The 16844-nt window shown below is 55.5% G+C and overlaps 1 protein-coding gene across 11 annotated transcripts in view; it reads right to left on the reverse strand.

Moving 5' to 3' along the window:
* Window positions 1–16844, reverse strand: part of LOC309856867 (steryl-sulfatase-like) — a 490902-nt gene that overhangs the window by 348403 nt on the left and 125655 nt on the right. For 6 of the 11 annotated variants that reach the window (XM_082718637.1, XM_082718643.1, XM_082718644.1 and 3 more), the window contains exon 9: window positions 16496–16617. In XM_082718637.1, the coding sequence (XP_082574763.1) occupies window positions 16496–16617 (122 nt within the window). Of the gene's footprint in view, window positions 1–3826; window positions 6345–16495; window positions 16618–16844 lie in introns of those variants that run through there. The other 5 variants (XM_082718638.1, XM_082718635.1, XM_082718639.1 and 2 more) reach the window with 1 other exon arrangement.

Here is a 16844-nt window from a genome sequence, read left to right on the forward strand (position 1 = left end):
TCTAAGGCTAAAATCTGATTTAAAAAAAAAAAAAAAAAGAAAGAATTAAAGCACGCAGTCACCAGACAGCTTAATGTATGCACAGGAAGGATGCGTTTAAGAATTTCAAACGCCATAAAATCTACAGGGATTTTAAAGAATATCTCATTTTTTAAAAAAGATTTTTAGGTATTTATTTAACGGAAAAAGAGCATGAGCTGGGGGAGGGGGAGAGGAAGAAGCAGACCCCCGCTGAGCAGGGAGCTCCATGCGGGGCTCCATCCCAGAACCCTGGGATCATGACCTGAGCCAAAGGCAGATGCTTAAGTGACGGAGCTACCCAGGTGCCCCGACGGACTGTGATTCCTTTGGATACACACCCAGAAGGGGTATTGCTGGATTGTATGGTAATCCTATTTTTAATTTTTTGGAGGGCCCGCCATCCTGTTCTCCAAAGTGGCTGTACCATTTTGCATGTCCCCAAAGCACGAAGGTTCTCTACATCTTTTTCAATCCTTATGGCTTTTTCTTTTTTAATAATGTTTCCTGCCCCTCGATGTTAACGTGGAAGGGAATCTGCGTAAAGGCAACAACGCAGATGAACCTTAAGGACGCGAGGTGACGGGAATCACGTCAGCGACAAGAGGACAAACACTTCAGCCTTTCCTTGACGGGAGGGACCTATAAGCGTCCGCCTTAGAGAAGCAGCAGTAGCAGCAGCAGCAGACTGGTGGAGGGGATATGAGGAAAAACAAAGATGAGGGGGGGCTGCAAATCAATGGCTAGAACGATGGGTCCTGGAGGTCTGCTGCGCAGGCTGGTGTCTTCAGTTAACAGCGGCGCTGCACACTTAAAAACCAAACAGGCTGGATCCCAGCTTCAGTGCTGGGACAACAATCAAATTAAAATTAAAAAACAATAGAAAAGAACACAGTCACCCGAGAAGTAATGCACGGAGCGGCTACGAAAAGCAGCACCCGTGAGTCAGACACATCATTTGCCGTCCAAAGAGCCATCACAACACGTCGGGCTGATGGAGTGCGGCCAATCGACTCGGCGAACCAAGGTTCCTAGTCAACCTGCTGGGATACCGTCAACTTCCGAATCTCGGCGGCTTCCGAGAGAAAAGACTGGATCTTGGTCAGCTCAGGGTCCGTCGGTAACCAGGCAGCTCTCCCTGGCTGCCCTGGGTGGTGACAAGGCTCAGGGGTCCAGGCTCCTGTAACCGCACCGCGGCACCGTCCTTCCTCAGGTCTTCGAGGACTCCTTACCCGGCACTGTGTTCAGTGCCCTCAAGGAAAGAGGTTGTGCACGGAACCTTCCGGCCAGGCCTGAGCGTCTCAGAGTCCCAACCTGACGAAAAGGGTTGATGGAAATACGTCCCTGCCTCGTACCCACCGACTCAAAACGGTGCCGTCACAGGAGGACGTTTCTGTCTCAGAGGTAATGACAGAGACAGGAACACGGCCTGACTTGGTAAATACGGCATTGTACGTACTTAACCTCAGACGCTGCCTTCAATTTAAGACAGCACACCTTTTCATAGTCAACTCAAACTGCGTAGTTGTAAAAATGCAGCCGCTGGGGATTTTGCGTTTAGGAAAACACCACCGTAGACGATAGGGTTTGTGACCTGAGAGTCTCACGTGATCCGTGAGGCCAATTTTCCAACCCAGGCTTTGGTACGAACGTTGAAGGGTCGAATACCGCATACCGCATACCGGGTAAAGCCGACCGGGCATCGCACAGTCCGCCTCTAAATGTAGTTGACTATGAGCTCAACGGGGCTTCCCTGCAAACCGTTCAGAACATACGGCCCTCACGAGTCGTGGAACCTCAGTAGGGCAAACATCTAAGGGTCTCCAAGATGCTATTTTCTTCGTAGGAAACGGATACGCCGCTAGGAGAATGACGTCTCCTTTCTGCGAACACGTGTATTACGTTCGAGGTGTTGGAAACTACCCAAAGAAGGAAGGCTGGCATCTCCTTAATTGAACTGAATTTCCTTAATTCCTTAAATACTGGCACGTTAGGACGATCGTTTTATTGGGAGCGCAGTAAACCCAGCTCCAACGGTATTCAGCCATGTTTGCTGGAGCTGGCGTTAGCAGCACGGAAGTTTGTGGTGCCGGGACCCCAAGGATCCCCCAAGGATAGCCAGGACCCTAGAGTCCCCCACTCGGGCGCCCTGGAGGTGGCCTGGAAGGAGCCAGCATTGACATCACAGGGCACATTCTTGGAGGGCTAAGAAGCGCATCATGAGGCTTGAAGCCAGTGGGGAGCGTCTACAAGTCCCCACACATCGCCCACACTGGCCTCTCCCGCAGGACCCGTGCTGGCATTTGTGCAGAAGTGCTGAGTCACAGGGGAGCCCACCAGAGCCCCCTGTGCCCGCAATGCTTGCCCAGCCTTCTTCCCGCTGCCGTGCTTTATCCTGACGCGGCTCCGGTGTTCCGAGGGCAGCCCGTCCCGGTACCCAACCACACAGATCAACGTTCTCCATTCTGCCCTTTCGATTCCGCAGACTTCCCCGCTGCCCATGTCTCATGAGCACAAGAGGTGTGTCCCCCACGTGTGGGCCCACTCAAGACTCTGACATGCCCGCGGAGGGAAAACACAGTAAATCCATTTTAAGATAGTGACGTGCTGTGTGCAGACCTAAAATACATGGAAACACACCCAGATTCCTTTCTTACGACTGTGTCGGCACACAAGTGCGTGAGATCGTCAATCCTCGAGGTCCATCCTCTTCCTTCTGATTTTAAAAGGAATTAGGGAACTTTCCACGTGCCCCGAAGAGGCCCGAGGCAGTGCGCCCGCCTGATCAGAGGGGAGGGGCTGGTCTGTTTCTTGCCCGGCTCTGCACTGTGTCCCCCTCCCTGCGGCTTGGGGATCAGGACTGCTCCAACGGAACTGTGCCCCGTCGCGCCACACAGCGAACCCCCCCCTCCAGACTCGCTGCATCGAGTCACGCGAGAAGGCACAGCACATGTCATTGTCAAGGAAAATTTTATTTTCAGTTCGCATGGACCCTGCCACGAGGTTCTGCCACAGAAACCTTAAGCAGGTGTGTCATTACAGAGAGCGTCTCCCGGACACGGACCGCGTCCTTTCCCTGCACCTTCTCCCCCGCTCTCCGCCATACGTCCTCCAGGGCAATGCGACGTGTTTCCTTTCTTGGAAGCTGACCGCCGCCGGCGCCTGGGACTCAGCTTTTGAGGCAGGGTTTTAGGCCTTGGGAAAAGAGACCCGTCCGTACGTCCCTGTTTGCTTGGTACGTTAGATCTATGACATGCGACAGATAGAGAGGCTTTCTTTTATTTCATTTATTTATTTATTTTTAAAAGATTTTATTTATTTGACACAGAGAGACACAGCGAGAGAGGGAACACAAGCAGGGCCAGTGGGAGAGGGAGAAGCAGGCTTCCCGCTGAGCAGAGAGCCCGATGCGGGGCTCCATCCCAGGACTCTGGGATCAGGACCTGAGCCGAAGGCAGAGGCTTTAACCCACTAAGCCACCCAGGTACCCTGATAGGTTTTCTTTTAAAAGAATTTGTTTAAAGTTCCAAAACCCTGTAAGGTTGGGACATACAGCTCAAGCGGTCATACCCATGAGGTGCGTTGAAAACAAGCAGCTCACACAACCTCGTAAAAACAACACAGACTAGGTCATAAAAGAGGTTTGCTAGGCGTCTGCTGAAAATAGAATTCCAATTTCCTGCCGTGCATCCCAAGCCAAACTTTCACAGGGCAAGTGGGCTGAAACCTCGGAATTACGCTTATCATGGACACACCGGATTTTCCAATACCCTGCTCCGTAACGGTCGTCTACGTTATTTTGAGGCAATTTTTTTTTTCCTAGATTTTTATTTATTTGTTGGAGAGAAAGACACAGCACAGAAACAGGGAGTGCGGCGGGCCGCGGGAGAAGCAGGCTCTCCGTTGAGCAGGGTCCCCGTCGTGAGGCTTGAACCCAGGACCCCGCGATCACGATGTGAGCTGAAGGCAGACGCCGAGCCCACGGAGCCGCCCGGGCCTCCCTGAAGCCAATACTTTAAAGCTGATTTTATTTCTAGAGGTATATGTGTCCTTCATTGGCTGGTCACATTGTACAGACGGGACAAGTCTTCACCTACGTACGTAGTCACAGAATCGATAAAACTGCGTCTTCTCACTCAATGCTGAACACACAGCCCCACCCCCGGAAATGCTGTCGAGAAGGCCACTTGCCTTGAGGGTGCTCAACTTTAAATACACACCATCAGCGTAAAACACAAGTCCGCAACGGTGGTTTTAAATAGTTTTGGCATAGTAACACCAGCCAAGCAAGGGAACAGAATCCCGGCAATTTCTGGAGTTCGAAATCCCCACGAAAAGCAAGACACCTGTTTGCCCGACATGTTTCAACCCTTCCCGGGGAGGGGAGGCTAACAACATCCCTTGTGGACTGTAAGAGAAAGCAAAGCAAAGTGCGAAATGTGGAATCCCGGACCTCAAGAGGGACTGCGGGAATACTGTCGGATCTTGGGAGTTCTCCTGGGGTGGGGGACACGTAGACAGACATATGGCCCGTGGTCAGTGTGCCTGAGAGCACAGGCAGTGTCCACACGGCCACGGGGGCGGCGGTCCAGGTTTCCGGCTGTCTGCCGTCTTCCGGAATGGAGCAAACACGTGCACTACAGAGAGGAACAGGACAGGTATGGCTCCTCTCCACGGACCGGAAAGGGCCGCGTGATCCTGTTGGAGGAGGTCTGGTGTCTGATCGAGGGCCAGGAGCGTCTAATACTTAGGGGCGTACTCTCCTCCGTGGGGGTTGGCGGTGCAGACGCAGGCCTTTCCGCCCTCGGAGCCGTGCCCACCCACCCCGCCCCTGGCCAGCCGCTGCCCTGTCCTGCACTGCTGATGTTGGAAGAAGCAGGATTAGAACAAAACGGGACATGTCACTGGAGACAGAAGCCACACGTGTTTCTTACATCACACCAGCGTCAAACAAAGGTTCTGAGACGAGCTCCTGCGGTCTTAGCACATTCTGCAAGAACTAAAGCTATCCTGATATTGTGCGTGGGTCACGAAGTGCTTACGAGTCCGCCCGGCCCAGCAGTCCACTTCCCAGGCCAGTAATTCCACACCGCACCGGGAGGGCTTCCTCGTGCGACCGTGTCCCCGAGGGAGCCTTTCTCTGACACAGTCCATTCGCCAAAGAAACAGTAAAACCCAGATATAACACTATAAGGGATGCCACGGATATCCGCTCAGGACAGACTGTTCGGAGATTCTGGTTCCCGAAGGATTTCACCAAAAAAAAAAAAGCGTGCTGCGTGAAGAAAGTGCATCTGGGAGCCTCTGTCCCTTCTCCCTACATAGCGTGAAACATCTAGTTTTATGGTTTAAGTATCTCTGACTTCCGGAAGAAAGACATAAACTATGTGCCTGTAGGTCCATCGATCCGAGAGAGTTTCGACTATGTGCTCTACATAACACTGATGGCCACGGCCTTCCAAACCAACCTGCCATGCACGGCATCTATTACTGGTGAAGAAGGCCCCTTAGTCATTCTAAGTTCCATGTGTTAAGATTTTGTTGCGGCTTTTTTCAATGCGATGCCCCCTTATAGCAGCGGGCCAAGGGAAGCACGCCCCTCACAGCATCGAGGGATCATGGCCCCTTATGCCAAGGGTCCTGCATTTGCAGAGGCATCGATGTGATTCCCTCGGCTCCTTCCTACATGCCTAACCTTCCCACGCTTACAGGACTCAGAATTTGGCCACGAAGCCCCAGCTGTGGCATGTTTCCCTGCAGGTACCGTAGACTTTGATGCCCCCCCTGGGGTCACCAGGGAGCTCTCGACGGAGCCGTGGGACGGTGAGATGGAGAGAGGTTCCCGGTGTGAGGCCGACAGGGCCGGCTCTCCGCTGGGCCACCCCCGTGTGCGTGCACAAGGCAGGAGGCGGGACAGGCGCCGGGCCACTGTCGCGTCCCCTTGACGGGCACCTAGAGGCTCGCCCTCCGGGCCGCCGTCTCCCGGTCACACTGGCAAGACAGCCCGGAGGCCGAGCAGCACATCTGCAGCCACGGCTTCCACATGACGTTGCCCAGGGACAGCTGGTTGGGGACCTCCTGCAGGGTCTCGGCGTGGCGCGTGGCGGCCCGCCGCATGGCGTCCACGATCTCCTGGAAGCGGGGCTCCGTGGCCGGCGACAGCGGGTTTCTCTCCCGGGGGTCCTTGGACAGGTCGAAGAGCAGCGGCGGGTGGTGCGGGGTCACAAAGTGGCCGTGGCAGAAACACACGTGTGTGGAGAAGCAGCCGTTGGTGCCCTCGGGGCTGAACTTGGGCGTGAAGAAGAAGGCCTTCCAGACGGACGTGCCTGCGGTGCACAAGGACACAGGTTGGCGCGGGCCGGTAGGCATCCTGAGCGTCCCCGTAGAGGGGAAGGAAGCCGGCGGGGGGCTGGGGGGCTTCCTCCCGGAAAGCAAAGGCTCAGTCAGCAGAGCGACAGACGGACGGACGGATAGAGGGCTCGTCCCGACCGCTGCGAAGAAGAGCCACAGCTCGGAGAAACCGCGCAGGAGCATGCAGTTAGCCGTAAGCACCAAGGACGGGGCAGGGGTAGCAGCGGCAGAACGACAGCTTCTACGAGGCACACTCACACGCGCTCCCCAAGGCGACTTCTTCTCATGGAGAAGACCCTTCTCTCTCTTTGCCCTCCTGCCTGTCTCTCCCTCCTCCTCCTCTTCCCCGACCCCCAAGGCCCCAGGCGATGCTGTGCAGGCAAGAGAAGACAAAGCCTCTGCGGTGTTTGCACGGGGAGCTCAGCCGGCGTCGGCGTTTGGGGGGTCGCAGACTTTACAGCGTGGAGCTGCACAGCAGACTCTCGACCGACACACACGCGCACACGGACCAACAGACTTAATAAGCTCGCAGCTCCACCTCCGCCTGCTCCCCGACCCTCTCCACCTGCGGCCTCTGCTTCTGTGATAAACGGACAGGAGCTTCCGGAACAGGGAGACTCGCGGCTGACGTGCACGAGAGACATGAGAAGCACACGCACATGCAGACAGACACACGCACACGCAGACAGACACACGCACAGGCTCGGACTCACACTCAGTCTTACTCCTTCTCTGCCCTGACAAAGCCTGAAAGCAGCCAGTCCAGGACGCAGGGGGCCTCCGAGTGAGGACAGGGACGGACGGACGGACGGCCAATGGGGACTGGCACTGCGTGTGCAGAGCTCCGTACTTTCCTAAAAACCGCAGAACTGGAATTTCAGGGCAACTTGTTTTTTAGGAAAGCTGCTAAAAATGCCAAATGAGGAGCATTCACTGACCCCACAGTAGGATGATTATATTGTTTAAAAATTAAGTTTTATTTTATTTATATTTTTTAAAAGCCCGATGTGGGGTTTGAACTCACAAGCCTCACTGAATTTCAGGCCGAACAGAAATCGGGAGTTGGATACTTAGCCGACGGAGCCACCCAGGCGTCCCTAAAAATTTAGCTCTTTGACAACCAAGTCCGTGTTCCCTTATATCTCCCCAATACTCAATCTCCTTTTTAAAGAACAACCTGCCTCGCCGACAATGGTTAGGAAACCACGGATTCCCAGTTGACTCCAGGATGTTAGGCGTTTCGGAGGACCTGAGGGCTCAGCAAACAGCTTCTGACAGGGCTCTGCCAACAGCTTCCTGCGTGTGGAGAACGTGGCCACAGCGACAGCCTGCGCAGCCCCTGACCCGTGCGAGCCGGTGCCCAACGAGAACGCGCCCCTCTGCAACTTCCCCGCAGGGCTTTTCCGAACTCCCCCAAAGTCGTTCCCACGGTGCGGCACCCCCGACGCACCTGCTAGCGCATTTGCGTACTCTGCATATTTTAGGGGGCCCGCTCGGCAGACAGCCATTGCCGGCGGGAAATAAACCGAGGGGTCCACTTCACACACGGCTGTGGGTGTCTGCTTTGTCCCCCAGCAAACCTTGCTCTCGCATAGACTCAGGCAAGGGCATGTGAGCCGCACCGTGGTTCCGGGGGACAACTGGGACTCGCGGGAAGCCCAGGGCACGCTGTGTGCCTCGGCCATGCATGAACACGTTACGGGGAATCCGTCTCCGGGTGCCGGCAGGCTCGGCCTCGGGGACGCTGGGACAGGCTGACGTCACACCTGCACCACCTCCCAGCGCGCCACCACCGCACACCAGCCTGCAGACACAGTGCCTCGAGCACGGCTACCCTCTCCAGCAGACTGTTAAAATCCACGTGGCTTTCCGTGACCTTCTCTCTGTGAACTCCTGTTTTCCCCCGTGTCCCCCTAAGTACGACCGACTTCCCTTAGAACTTTTTCCGGTGACAGACGCCACCGCCACGGAGGGCCCATCTGTGGTCGGGGACGCTCACAGATTCCCATCACGGACAGCCTCCGCCCCAGCTTGCCGGCGCATGAGCCACAGCCCTGACGGAAAGGCCGGGCAGGGAAATCCGGACATCCGCACCCGGGAGCAGCGGCAGAACCGCTACGCAGCTCGGACAAGGGCAGAACGGAGCACCCGTGTTTCTGACTCTTGGCCGGCTTGGTATGCTCTGTGGGCTATGCACCTTTTTGTTGTCCAATGTGAATTTTAAACATTTTTGCAAAAAACATGGCCTATTCTCTCTGCTGCTTCCTGGACCATTTTGGATTTGCTCCACTCAGAGCAATAGAAATACACTTTAAGGCCTGTAGGCTCACAGCACGTGAACCTCGTTCCCACTCCTCCTTCCCCGGGAACCTGGGAATCCACATTTTCAGAGCTCCCGTTTCCAAGGAAACCGCGACATCCCAGGCATGTGATAAAGCAGGTAGGCTCTGGTGTCCTCTTACATTGCCAATAGCTGTATTTTGTCCTATCTCCCCAAATTATGTTGATAATGTATTCCTTCCTACATTTCTCCGTAGACTAGGAAAATATTGGGATTTTTAAGAAACAATACGTCTTTTCTACTGTTAGAATTCCACCCTACTCTGAAGAAAGACTGTTCTCCCGCCGCTGCAACAGATCAATACGTGGACCCCAACGGGATGCCCAACTCATTTAGAACAGAGCGGCAAGGACCCACTGTTCCATGTTACAGCCAGAACGGAGGGGAACCAAGAGGCACCTCGCTCAGCGTCATGCAGAAGATACTCTGTTGTGCACAATGGACGCCAATGCACATTCCAACGTGCGTGTCCCTGACATTAGGGTCCCTGTTGGTCCTCAGCAGCGACCCGCCCCCTGGGGAGGCTGGCCCTGATCTGGGTTCAGACGCGGCTCCCTGGGAAGCGCACTCTCCGCTTCCACACAGTGTGGAGGGTAACAGTCCCTGCCCTGTGATACCGCCTTGAGAGTGGAAACCCCTCGATACAGAGTCAGGTGCCCAGTAAAGGCCACTGAGCGTCGTGTGGGAACATCAAGCTTCCGTCTAAGCAAGAGACCCAGTGGACTCCCTCTGCTCTTATATCCCGTCCCTGTCACACGTCTTAAGACACGCCTGCCTGCTACAATTGCCTAACGGGTAGAGACCATTCGATGGCAGTGGCTTGGGGACACTGGCTTTTATCACTCAGACCCAGACATCCCGTGCTGAACGCCGTCGAGGATTTCATTCTGGTGTGGTTTCCTGCTACACGGTCACCTTCAAGTCCTTTAAGAACCGCTTCAGAGGGGCACCTGGGTGGCTCAGTGGGTTAAGCCTCTGCCTTCGGCTCAGGTCATGATCCCCGGGTCCTGGGATCGAGCCCCCTCGGGGAGCCTGCTTCTTCCTCTCTCTCTCTCCCTGCCTGCCTCTCTGGCTACTCGTGATCTCTCTCTGTCAAATAAAGAAAAATAAAATCTTAAAAAAAAAAAAAAAAAGAACCACTTCAGAAACACTCTGTTTTCACACCACGGGGGGACTCACGCCCATGGGACCCCAGGCGAGACCCCCCAGGAATGTGCACGCCATCTACATATGTCTGCAAACCCACCCCCCACCCCCAGCCTACGGTGACCCCCCTGCTTCCGGGATACACCTCCAGCAGCACGCTGTCTGCTCCCCTGTCCTGTGCCAGCCACCCTACACCGGTACATCACCGGTGAGCCTGCTTCCGGGCTGGGACCCCGCGTGACAACAGTAGCTCGAACGAGGACGCAGCTCAGGGCTCGAGCGAAGAGCATCTGCTCCAAACGCAGGCAGGATTTCCAACAACTCCAGCGCCCCTGACGGAGGCCTGATTGTCAGAACACACAAGACTCCCTCTGACTAGCCGTCCGCTGTGGAAGCCACATGTCCGTGGGAGCAGAAGCGTGAACCCCAGCACAAAGTGGGTGCCCGCGGCACGCTAAGTGCCTTGCCTGCTGCTCTTTGCCTCCGTCTGTGGAACGCCCCCAGCGTTCCTGGCTGAGCCACCATGCCCACTCCGCGGGCCTGCCCGAAGCGCAGCGGACGTGGTCGGTGCGTCTGTCCTGCTCAGCAGCGCTCACGACACATCCGCGGTCTGTGGATTCCCTCCATATGTCTCGCCACGTCCTTCGCTCTCGGAACGGGCAGCGACATCTCCCGCATATCTGGTCTGCCCGGCACCTCGCACCTTGCACGGCCCTCAGCAGAGTAAGCCAACAAACAACACCATGACGGGGGCAGGACGGAACGGGGGAAGAAGCCGGCTGCCCTCGTGAGAGCCGGCGTGGGCACACGGGAAGCCCGGTGCATTCTGCTGCCTCCCCCAGGAGCATCCCGCTAACGGCAAATACGGGAACGAGGATGTCAGACACTTTGGAGTCTCTTGACATTGAACAACGGGCACTCCGGACGGACAGGCATGGCCAACACAAGCCACCTGTGCCTTCGGGAAAGCCTGCATCAGAGGCTCACGGTCGCGGGTAAAGACGTTCCCATTCACGTGGGGACCGACTCAAAACACGTCTGTTGTGAGGATCCAACTTTGCCATCGACTCGGCTCCCGGAGGCCGACGCCGTGGCTTGCTCACCTGTGTCTCCCCAGCTGTAAAGGAGAGGAACCCCGGTGGGAGACACCAGTACCTGTCCTCCGAGCCTTGCACAGCCAGCAGGTCTTACGTGGGCACACGGATACCCAGGAAGGCTCCACCGCCAGACGTCCTTTGAAAACGGGTGTGGACAGGTGAGCCCCTTCTGGCCTGTGGCGTGTACTTGGGACAGTTTGCGTATCCTCCTTGGGAGAAAACTGACCCGCACTCTTCCCCTCTCATTGTTCCCACTCATTCTCGAACCTGCTGCCCCTCGGTGGACACCACCGCCACCCCCTGCCCACGGGACCCTGCTGCACTTTCCGGATGGTGGAGCGGAGCCTGGAGCGTGCGACCCAAGACTGCCTCGACCATGCTCCAGGACGCGTCACTCATAAGATGGACAAAGGAGTGGCCCCCCGCGACGGACGCTACTGTTCCTTTGTGTTTTCCAGCTACAGATGAACCTGGCATAAACGTCCTCAAAACCTCTGTAAACCATAAGGAGTAGAAGACGTATCAGAGGCAAAGCACGCAGGAGTGTGTCTGATAGACAGATGCGAAGATGTACAGTTCGCAAGTCTATTTTCAAAACACAGACCACGGCCCCAGGAGGAAAAGGCGACCAGTTTCACGAATGAACAATGACTGGAGAACAGAGCCTGTTACCGCCTACAACAAACACAGGTTTCCATCAAAGATGCAGAGTCCACAAAGACCCAAAGACTTGAGAAATAGGACATGTCGTGCTTGGCTCTACACGGTCTCCGTGGCAGATGGCAGGTCCCAGACCCCACGGCAACACACCGGGAGGCGGCCCTAACGTCAGCAGGCATCCTAGGAGCACGGCGATAGGCCCCGGGTCGAGGTCACACAGAGGAGACGCGCAAACCAGTGTAGACCATCAGTGAAACGGTCGAACCCAGTGGGCAGGCTGTAAAGGGCAGAACACAGGACGTCGGATAAGATGAGGACACGCCGCATTCCCCGCTTGGATCGAAGAAGGTGTTGGCACCTTCAACACACTGTCCTTCCTGCTATGTAAGAAAGAAAATTTAATTTTGATGTGGTCTGTCTCTATAAAAGGGAAATTGGTGTTGTGAGCATTCCTGTTTTAAAGATTTTGTTTTATTTTAAATATTTATTTATTCGACAGAGAGACACTGAGAGAGGAAACACAAGCAGGGAGAGAAGTAGAGAGAAGCAGGCTTCCGGCCAAGCAGGAGCCCGATGCGGGGCTCCATCCCAGGATCCTGACTCAGATCAAGACCTGAGCCAAAGGCAGATGCCTAACGACTGAGCTACCCAGGCGCCCGCACGATTTTATTTTCAAGAAAATCCCTATACCCGACATGGGGCTGGACCTCACAACGCTGTTGGTCCACAGTCGTGGGCTCTCCTCGCGGAGCCAGCCAGACCTATCGTCACAAATTCACCAAAGTCACGGCTGACCCTTTCTTCATCCGTGCTACTCATGAAATCTTAGGTCAGGCTTACGAAATCTTTAGTCGAAGAGAAGATGCCTTTTTTAAAGCCTTTATTTTCAAGTCCTAGCTACACCCTACGCGGGGCTTGAACTCACGACCCTGAGATCAAGAGTCGCCCGTGCCACCGACTGAGCCGGCCAGACGCCCCTGGATGCCTCCTTTAAAAACGGTCTAGTAGCGCTAACAGAAAAGGGCACAAAGTGCCATATGAAAATATACGTTGACTGGATTCCATGGAGGAACACAAAAAGTCCATTTATGACTTTTTTTTTCTCATTAAAAGAAATGAACAGCCAGGAAGTGCAGCCCGTTCCTGGGAGTCTGAGCGCTAATGAGAGAAAATAAATGAAATTCAAGTCTGGTCCTTTCTGGGCAGCCCTCTCCATCCTCATACGTCAGAGGCTGCCCCCGGATGCCGCCGTGTTGTGGGGCACCATCGGGCCCGTGCGGCCACGGCGGACCGCACGCGTGCTGTCCCCTCCAGAAGCCCGAGGCTCACGCACATCCCTCCAGGTACAGCCGTCTATCCCTTGGCCACATGAGTCCCGGCAGAGGGCAAGAGCTAGCCTGCTCAAGGTCACCTGAAGGACGGGCACATCCGTAGCAGGTCCTAGCAGCAAAAATGCCACAGCCCCTGTCCTAACAGCCTCGACCGTCCGGGTCCTAACCCTTGAGATGCGATGTCCGGCCATCGGACGGGGAAGGGCTTCCAGCGGGATGAGTAACAGAGACGCAAGCCAACCACAGCCCCGGGGAACCATGAAGCCATGAAGGCATAAGCAGCCACTAGTGCATATTTTCTCTTTTCTTGGGTGCAATTTAGAGCAAAACGAACTTGTTAAATGTGGAAAACTGAGATGGTCCACAAAGCAAGCACTTTTCTTTCCTTAACTGCCGTTGTGCTGTTTGGATTTTAAACCTTGCTTATGTCCTACAGAGGCATGGGAACCAGAGAGGAGTTAACGAAATCTGCACATTCCTTACCCAAATCCTAATAATAAACAAGATTACATCATTAAAGAAGAATAAACCTTCCTCATCCCCTATTTTGGAAAGAAGGCACCTTTTAAGAGGTTGGGTAAGAACACATTTCTTGAGAAGGAATTCTATCATTCTACAGTGTTTCTGTTCTGATGTTTTTACAGATGCTTCTTTAAAAAAAAATCACAGAAAAAAAGGTCTTGAAAACATAGCCAGAATTGTGAGGCCCTCTGGGCTCAGCATCGGGATAACCACATCCCGTGCGTTTCTGCATGTCGGGCTGGGCTGCAGGCTCTTCCCCGTTCACGTGAGCATTTATTTCATACGCTGCGTTCACAAGCTTGAAATTCGGGAACAGAATCCCAGAGCTCACTAGGTGCCTCCTTTCTAAGATCAATTTGATCCATAAAACCAAGCTGTCATGATACCGAATTTTTAACAGCACGGATGCGTACGCCCAAACCTGAAGCCAAGACTTTTAACGCACGTCCAACAGTCCGTTTTCACTCCGACGGCCCCATTGTAATGCACGAACCCTTGGGCTTTTTTTCAGTAACGCACTGGTGAGTTCTTCCCCACCGTAATGGGAGAAATGATACGAGCGCATGATTAAATTATGTCACTCAACTGGCTGAGACAACTAAATTATAAGGTTATGATCATGATGGAATTATTAAATTATCGAGAAGACACTGGATCTAGCCCTTAGAAGGGATCCGTGTTTCAAACGGGGGGAAACGGGAGGGCGGCTCAGAGTGTTTGGAAAATAAGTACTTCATGCGTCTCGAACACCCTGGCCTCGAACTAATCAGGACAAATGGGAACGGGACCTTTACGACACGCGCACGGTCGGGGCCAATTCCCCGCAAGTGGTGACCTGCCGGTGAGCCAGTCCTCTCTGAGAGCGGCACAAAGCCTGGGTTGGCTGCGTCCGCCGAGTTTCATGGGGCCAACACGCCCGATGTGGACGGACTCGAAGTCGGCGCCGGTTGAACGGCACGCGGCAAACATTCCCGACCGAGTGGGGGCTGGCTCCCACCACCGACTCAACCCCGATCGTAAATCTCATGGCTCAGGCCTTGTGCAACCGCCGAAGGCACGGTATCTGGTCAGTTTTGTTCACGGACGGGCACGCGTCCTAGCACAGAGGGCACCCCCTCGTAGGTGCTCAAAAGCATTTGGAGAACAAAGAAATCGGCGACGTGCTGCGTAGACAGCCCCACAGCCAGGGACCGTGGTGATTGTGGACAAGCACCGTGGCCACGTTTCAGATACAACGTCCGGCGTCCAGACCCCTTTGCGGCAGGGACGCCTCCCTCCCCAGAACACCGCCCCGTCTCCTTTCCTGCAGCAGACGTTCGAGGGTCACACAACGGAAGGAAATGTCCCTGGGGCGTGTCTGAGAAGCACATTTCATCCCAGCTGCCCGTCGGGAGCTGGGTCTCATTCTCATGCACTTCTACTTTCTGTCTGTCTCTGTCTGTCTGTCTGTCTGTCTTACACAGCAAGCATGTCTGTAGCCCTTGAACCTATATATTCCTTCCGGCTCCTCCGACCGCGGGCGATGGCGGTGGGGGGTGGGGGTTGCCGGCTTTAGGGAAATGCAGTTCTGGGAGGTTCGGGACAGGTTCGAGACCACATTTCTTTCCCCAGCCAGGAGTCCCCGAAACCTCCTTCTGTGCTGCAAGACTCTTTATAAACACGACTGGGAAGCAGGACCCGCGTCCCAGGCCCTCGACGGCCACGCTGACCGTTTCGGTCCATCTGAACTAGAGAGCGCATCCCCACGGACGTCCGGAACGACACACACACTGGCGAGATCAGTGATCAGAACGCTCCTGGCCTGGAACCCTGAACTCATGCTTCTGTCCTAGTTGTCCGCTGGGCAACAGGGCACGGCAGCCACCCGGGTTTCAGGCAGAACCTCGTCAGCCTGTTCGGGTACCCGTGGCGAAGGCGACGGCTGAAATTTTTTTTTTTACCCGAGCGGCGAGGCTGGTCTTGAAACCAGCCCGCGGCAGAAGGGTGGGGTGCGCGGCGGGGACTGGGGGTGTGGAAGAGCAGCACGAACGTTACCCCGAGTTCAACGGGGAGCCAAGAAGGGGAGTCCTTCTCCACGTCTGAAGAGGAATCGGAGATACCCTCCTCGACAGTGACCTGCCACACGGGCAGCGCTGGCAGAAACCATTTTCCACATGTGCCTACGACTCGTGGGGATCTGAGCAGCACTGCGATTCTAAGTTTAAAGACCCAGGAAAGAAAACAAAACAAAACAAAACAAAACCAAAACCCTATCCCTACAGCGAGGTCGACCGCCCGGCTGCCTCTGCTCCTTCATGCCCGTGACCGACACAACTCCCAAAGTGGGGGCAGAAACCCGGACTCCGTGCCGATTCGGACCAACCACACGGCACAAAGGACACCCAGTGGGGGACGTACGGGGACACAGAGGCATCTGCACTGAGCGTGCAACGTCTGAATCCGGCTCCTGCCCCTGGCACGGCCGAGGCTTCGGGGAAAGGGCCGTGCACACATCTACAGGCCATTCCGCGGGACAGCGTGAAGCTCCAGGGGGGCACAAAGCGCTAGACGGCGGGCACGGGCTGTGTTGCAGCAGGCATTGGGAGGCGGGCGCTGCGAAGCTGCTGAGCTTTCCCCGAAATGCAAGAGAAGGGGAGTCCTTCTGAGCAGACAACGGACACACACACAAGGCACGTGCCCCCGAGAGCAGAGGTGCCGGTTTCGCTGCACGTCAGCCCGAGAAGGACTGCGACCTGCGGGCTCGAAGCCGGGCGGGCAGCCAGCCAGCGGGCCATGAAGGACTGGGCCCTCCTCGGCCTGGGAGGAAGAGCCGCTCATTTGTCACCACCAGGGTCCACGGACATTGTGCCTGCAGAGTGGCGGGACCAGAAGGAACAAGAGAAGGCAGGAGGAGAAGCTCAAGGCCAAGCACCGTGACCCACAGAGGCGTCCCCTGGCCTCTCCAGGGCCAAGAGCTCTCGCCATCTCCTCTCCCTGCACGGCACCGACGGCGGACCTCTCAGAAGCCCGGAAAGGCGTGTTGTACTCACTGTTCCGAGGGCGCCAGCGCACGGCGTTTAAGTAGAAGTTGCAGTAGTGGAAGAGAAACTCGTGATCCGAGTGTTGGGTCTTCCCCTGAAGCAGCGGCATCAGGTCCCGTCCGTCGATGATCCTGCCAGACACACCAGGGAAGCATCAGCTGGGAAACAGCCCCACGGTTCTTGGGCTCCATCATCCCAACCCTTGAGTGCTCCTTCCCATACCCGAGAGCGTGCGTCAGTCTCCCCGATAGCACAAAGAGCACCCACGGACCCGTCTCAGGCGCCATATGCAACCCCACGGGGCCAATTCCCGGTCTCGTCAAAACTCCTTTAATCCTGCACCGTGAGCTGGGACCAT

The sequence above is a fragment of the Mustela nivalis genome, assembly GCF_964662115.1.
Source record: "Mustela nivalis genome assembly, chromosome: Y".
In the NCBI taxonomy this organism is placed as follows: Eukaryota; Metazoa; Chordata; class Mammalia; order Carnivora; family Mustelidae; genus Mustela; species Mustela nivalis.